At 51.6% G+C, this 6,129-nt stretch overlaps 1 protein-coding gene across 2 annotated transcripts in view; it reads left to right on the forward strand.

The window, feature by feature from the left end:
* Positions 1-4,924, forward strand: part of Tspo (translocator protein) — an 8,870-nt gene extending 3,946 nt beyond the window's left edge. For both annotated transcript variants that reach the window (XM_031358275.1, XM_031358269.1), the window contains exons 2-4: positions 2,361-2,571; positions 3,578-3,716; positions 4,497-4,924. In XM_031358275.1, the coding sequence (XP_031214135.1) occupies positions 2,390-2,571; positions 3,578-3,716; positions 4,497-4,685 (510 nt within the window). In that variant the 5' untranslated portion in view covers positions 2,361-2,389 and the 3' untranslated portion in view covers positions 4,686-4,924. The remainder of the gene's footprint in view (positions 1-2,360; positions 2,572-3,577; positions 3,717-4,496) is intronic.
* The last annotated feature ends 1,205 nt before the right edge of the window (positions 4,925-6,129 follow it).

Here is a 6,129-nt window from a genome sequence, read left to right on the forward strand (position 1 = left end):
AGGGCATAACTTTAATCCCAGCTCTCGGATCTGAGTTCGAGCCAGCCTGGTCTACAGAGTAAGTTCCAGGATAGCCAGGGCTACACAGAGAAACCCTGTCTCCATTCTTGCCCTCCAAAAAAGTTCATGCTGAAAACAGTTTTCAACTCTTTAAAAATGTCCTCTAAGCCATGACTGGATGCCTTCCGCAGGAAGTTCTAAAGTTCAAGGTCTGTCTGGGCTACAGAGTGAGTTTGAGGCCAGCCTCGTTACTTACTATTGTAGCTCACTGTCCACGGCTGTGATGAAGTACTATGACCAAAGCAACTTGTGAAGGAAAGGGCTTATGTGGCTTACAGATTACATCCATCACCGAGGGAAGCCAGGGCAGGAACTTGGAGGCCGGAGCTGATGCAGAGGCCATGGAGGGAGGGGTGCTGCTTGCTGGTTTGTTCCCTTGCTCAGTCTGCTTTCTTATACAACCCTGAACCTCCACCTCCTCAGGAGTGGTACCACTCACCGTGGACTAGACTCTCCCATATCAATCATGGATCAGAAGGCCCCACAGACTTGCTACAGCCAGTCTTCCGATAGAGGCATCAAGTTGACAAAAAAAATCTAATCAGGATACTTATCGAGATCTTATCTCAAAACAAAAACTAAAAAGAGATCTGGGCTTGCAACTCAATACTAAAATGCTCGTCTGGTATGCACGAGGCTTAGGTCCAGTGTTCCCAGGATCAGCAACAACAAAAACAAAAAGAATAAGAAAAAAGTTCTCTTCCAGGCTAGCGGTATAGCTCAGAGCACTTGCCTGGCATGCCAAGCTTTTTATAAACAAAGAACTAAGTCTTCCGAAGCTTGGAGGGAGTGTGTGAGACTCCCCTGTTCTTGGGCACAGTACTAGCTGCTATTTTGTTATTTTGATAAAACACCAGACCCAAGGCAAGTATAGAAGGGAGAGGTTAGAAGGATAAGAGTTCATCATGGTGGGCAGGCCCGGCAGCGGGCAGGCACAGGCAGCGGGCAGGAGTGGCAATGAGCAGGCGTGCTGCAAGGAGCAGGAAGCTGAGAACTCACATCTTCAAATTGAAACAGAGAAATCAAACTGTGTCTCTCTCTCTCTCTGTGTGTGTGTGTGTGTGTGTGTGTGTTAGTGGGAACTATTTTTTTAAAAAAGATTTATTTATTTTATTTTTAAATATGAGTACACTGAAGCTGTACAGATGATTGTGAGCCACCATATGGTTGCTGGAATTGAACGCGGGACCCCTGCTTGCTCTGGCCCCCCTTGCTCCAGCACAAAGATTTATTTATTATTATATGTATGTATGTATGTATGTATGTATGTATGTATGTAGCTGTCTTCAGACACACCAGAAGAGGGCATCCGATCTCATTACAGATGGTTGTGAGCCACCATGAGGTTGCTGAGATTTGAATTCAGGACCTCTGGAAGAGCAGTCAGTGCTCTTAACTGCTGAGCCATCTCTCCAGCCTGGGAACTATTTTTTGATGGAGAAACTGAGTTCTAGTCAAGGTACTGACTGGCTTAGCACTCCTATAGCAAGCAGAGCAGAGCTGGCCCTGGATTTCCACACCAGGGTTCCCCATTCTCAAGCTCACAGGGCCATGACATCAGCCCAGAGATTGGCTGCAAAGGGCCTAAGACCAGCCATAAGACATGGAAAGAGGGCTGGGACCCAGTCTTGATAATTTTTCTGAGTGTTCATGTGTGTGTAACTTTGTGATCAGAGCAGATCCTGGCCCAGCTGTCCTTCTCTGGTTCATGGGTTTGGGCTCTGAGGCAGACACCTGAGGATCGTGATACTCTATGCTGCCCCCTGGGGACACTAAAGCAGGCAGCGTCAATATTGGGCATAGATGGAAACAGGATTGAAGTGACTTCTCTGAGGTCATGGTAGGTAAGTGTGGAAAGAAGATTTGAGAGAGTCAAGTTTGCCAGCTACCAATCACCAAAGGAATGAATGAATGATGGGCTGAAGCCCTGCAACACACAATGCACTGATCTCCCAGCATTCCCGAGTGACCCTTGTCCTGAGGTCAAGAAGAACCGAGAGCCTTCCTAACAGAAGGGCAGGGAGTAGAGGTCACACCAGGAGACCCCAGATGGAGGGTGAGGTGAGAGAACAGATGCTTGAAGCAGAAGTAGGAAGAAGGTGGGTGGAGCTCTAGTGGCGCCTCTAGGCAGGGGCATGAGTGTGGGTGGAATGAGGATGTCACTTTCCTTCCTCACCCACCAGGAATAGGTGGGCTGGTTGATACTGGGGATCAGGACCTCAGAGGTGCTGAAGACAGTGATGGGTTGACCCCTAAGGTTTTGTAGAACTACCCTCACCCCACCCTGTGTTCTCTTTCAGATCTTTCCAGAACAGCAGTTGCAATTGCTATGCCTCAATCCTGGGTGCCCGCCGTGGGCCTCACTCTGGCGCCCAGCCTGGGGGGCTTCATGGGCGCCTACTTTGTGCGTGGCGAGGGCCTCCGCTGGTATGCTAGTTTGCGGAAGCCCTCCTGGCATCCTCCTCGCTGGACACTGGCTCCCATCTGGGGCACGCTGTATTCGGCCATGGGGTAGGTAGTTGTAGGTGCCACCATGTAGTGCCCTGCTGTCTCTAGAATCAGGCTAGGCCCTGAGTGCCTTTGCAGAGGGAGGCCCATGGACAAAGTGGCATCATTTCCAATTGAGAAAGAGAGGGTGGTGAGGCCGGCAACCTATGCACTGCAAGGCTGATTTTTTCCTGCTTGCCTCTGGGAGCTCTGCCTGGGCTCAGACTACTGAGACTGTCCCATGTATAAAGGTCAGTGTGGACAACAACCACACGTGCCAAGGCAAACACGAGGCAGCCACCATCTCCTGGTTGTATTGTACAGCACCAGGTCCCGGGGTGGTCCATTCCCAGAAGCCCTCCACAGCTGCTGCTGTCTCATGGCTCCAACAGCCTGCAATGACCATGCTGCCACTTGCTTGTCCCCTCACCCCCGGCCTTCATTCTGTAACCACACACTGACTCGGGTTCTCAAATCCCTGTAGTGGTCTTATAAGAAACAAAGGCTCCGAGGGAGAAGGCAAGCAGCTTCTTTGAGATCATACAGAAGGCAGGAGCAGAACACACCTGGTCGTGTGGTGTTGGGAGCCAAGGCATGGCCACCCAGCACCCTACCCCTCAGCTAGCCTGAGAACTGCCTGACATTCACCTTGGCTAAAAACATCCTGTGCCTGTTTACCAGGAGGCAATATACCAAGACCTTCCTAAAAGAACCACCTGGACCCCCTGCCAACATCCGTCAGATGGCCAACCCTGGAGTGAATCCATTGTTCCCTGCCCCTCCCCTTTTCCGTTTTTTTTTTTTTTTTTTTTTGTGAAGTATATATTGAGCAGTTGCTCTAAGTAAAGTAGACCTTGACAAACCTTTGCAGGGTCTCCTCCTCTCTCTTGCCCATTTTACTTTTGCAGGCATGGTTCCCCCTTGACCCCTGAATAACTGAACCCTGCAGGCCGGGATAGCGTGGTCTCAGAAGCGGGTAATAACACTCTTGGCCTTGCCCTGTGATGTCCTGATTGGTTGTCTGTTTCAGGTATGGCTCCTACATTATCTGGAAAGAGCTGGGAGGTTTCACAGAGGAGGCTATGGTCCCCTTGGGTCTCTACACTGGTCAGCTGGCTCTGAACTGGGCGTGGCCCCCCATCTTCTTTGGTGCCCGGCAGATGGGCTGGGTAAGTATGGCTGTAACTTGACTCTTGGCTCATTGGAAATGGCCCTGGGAGAGCAGGTGACATCACATCTCAGATGGGGTCAGTATCTACAGGTGGTGAGGGAGGCCTGTGGCCTGCAGCCTCTTTAGGAGTTTCGTGAGTCTGGCGCAGTGGGCCCCTTGTAGTCCCAGCTCTCGGGAGGTTGAAGTGGGACAGTCAGTTGAGTCCAGGAGAGGGCCAGGTCAGCCTAGGCGACAGTGGCCTGTGTACTGATATCATTTCAGCTCATCTTCCCTCCATCAAGAAAGTCTGGAGGGCCAGGATGAAGTGAGTGGGGCTGCAATCTTGGGTATAGAAGCAATGGTGGGAAACACTGGCAATACATCTGGAGCTCCGTGTTCTGACACACGAGGACAAAACCTCTCCTTAAAAATGTTCTTATTCGGACCTGGTGATGCATGCCTGGCCTGTAGTGCCAGCAAAGGTAGGAGGATTGCTGTTACGTCTGATAGGCTGGTCTATAAAGCTAGCTCATAGCTAGCTAAGTCTACACAGTGAGACCAGCTGTAGCAGTCTGGCTCCTAGGTCAGAGGTCTTTCAGCTGCTACTCCCCTCTTGGAGATGTTGTATCCCCTTCAGCCTATCATATGTACTCTACACTAGGCACAGTCAGGCAGGGTTTTGCAGACAAGGAAACTGAAGCTGAGAACAGAGGCAGGCATCATACCCTAAGGTTCAGTAGGGCTAAGTGAGGCTTCTAGACTTGGCAAAGGCTTAGCTCCCCATCTTCTGTCTTCGCAGGCTTTGGCCGACCTCCTGCTTGTCAGTGGGGTGGCGACCGCCACGACCCTGGCTTGGCACCGAGTGAGCCCGCCGGCTGCCCGCTTGCTGTACCCTTACCTGGCCTGGCTGGCCTTTGCCACCATGCTCAACTACTACGTATGGCGTGATAACTCTGGCCGGCGAGGGGGCTCCCCACTTGAAGAGTGAGGGCACCCAGCCATCAGGAATGCAGCTCTTCCAGCCAGGCACCATGGGTGGCGGCCATCATGCTTTCATGATCTATGGGCCTGCTGGTCTACCTGGCCTTAGCCCAGGAAGCCACCAGGTAGGTCAAGGTGGTCAGTGCCAAGTCCCATGCAGGGACAGTTGTACCTGCCTTTCTGCACTGCTCCAGGCGTGCCTTAAGTGCATGGGGCTTTTAAAGCTAAATAAAGTCTTTAACTTCATGTGTAACAGTCTCTGTACTTAGTGGGATATCTGGTCTACCTGGGCTGTCCCACCCAGGTTCTCCACCTGGGGTGACCTAACTGGCAGGAAGAGGGTATTGAGTTCCAGCACCCCTTCACCTGGGTACTGCCTCAGCCTGTTTCCATATGCCTCATGGGTATATATGGTCCCTTCAGGGCACAAATCACCCATCAGGTATCACAGGCACCCATGCTGTACACCTTGATGGGCAGTGCACCCAAGACTTGGGATGGGCTTCTTGGTAGTGCTCTTCCACTGCCAGGCACGCACGTCATAGAGCTTCAGCAATTCCCCAGTGTTGTGCTGAAATGGGGGTCACTTGCCACCTGCAGATGTGCTTTTCTTGCCCATCACTGGAGGCACCCTCTCTTCTCTGCTGTCACCAGCTCTTAGACAATAGCTACCTGCAGCCTTTAATGAGAAGGGCACGCAGCCTGCTGGTTTGAGCTTATCTTCACAGCACAGGTCTTAAATTTTTACCTTGATGTCCCCAGCCAATTGGCTACAGCAGAGCCGGGTGGCCAATTGTCAGCATGGGAGCCATGTTGATTTAGGATTAGAGGGAGCTGTTAAACACTTCAGTTTGTGGTCAGCCACTGGCATCTCCCTGGAGGCCAAGCAAGGTCCTGCAGATCTCAGCCTCCTTCCTCGGTCAGCAGCACTGCTGTGGCTGCCTAGGCCCTCCAGCCAACTGCACATGCCCACCTTGGGTAGGCTGATGGCCAAGCCTGATGCTGGGCCAGCTGGCACATATGAAGTACCTGACTTCTTTGGAAAACTTTTTTTTTTTTTCCCAGACAAGGTTTCTCTGTGTAGCCTTATCCTGAAACTCACTCTGTAGACCAGGCTGGCGTGGAACTCAGAAATCCGCCTGCCTCTGCCTCTTAAGTGCTGGGATTAAAGGCGTGCTCCACCACTGCCCGGCTTTAGGAAACTTTTAAATTATATTTTTGGGTGTGCATACATGTCCACTCACATGTCCCGTGGTATATACATGGAGGTCAGGGGACAACCTGTGGGAGTTGGTTCTCTCCCCTGTAGTTCCCAGGAAGGTCTTCAGGCTTGGCAGCAGGCATTTTTACTTGATGAGCTGTCCTGCTGGTCCTGCCACCCCCACCAGAGCCTCTTAACCACCTCATGAATTATGGCCTCTCATCCCCACTCCAGAACAAGGAGAGAACAC

This window comes from Mastomys coucha, unplaced genomic scaffold (genome assembly GCF_008632895.1).
Source record: "Mastomys coucha isolate ucsf_1 unplaced genomic scaffold, UCSF_Mcou_1 pScaffold11, whole genome shotgun sequence".
NCBI lineage: Eukaryota > Metazoa > Chordata > Mammalia > Rodentia > Muridae > Mastomys > Mastomys coucha.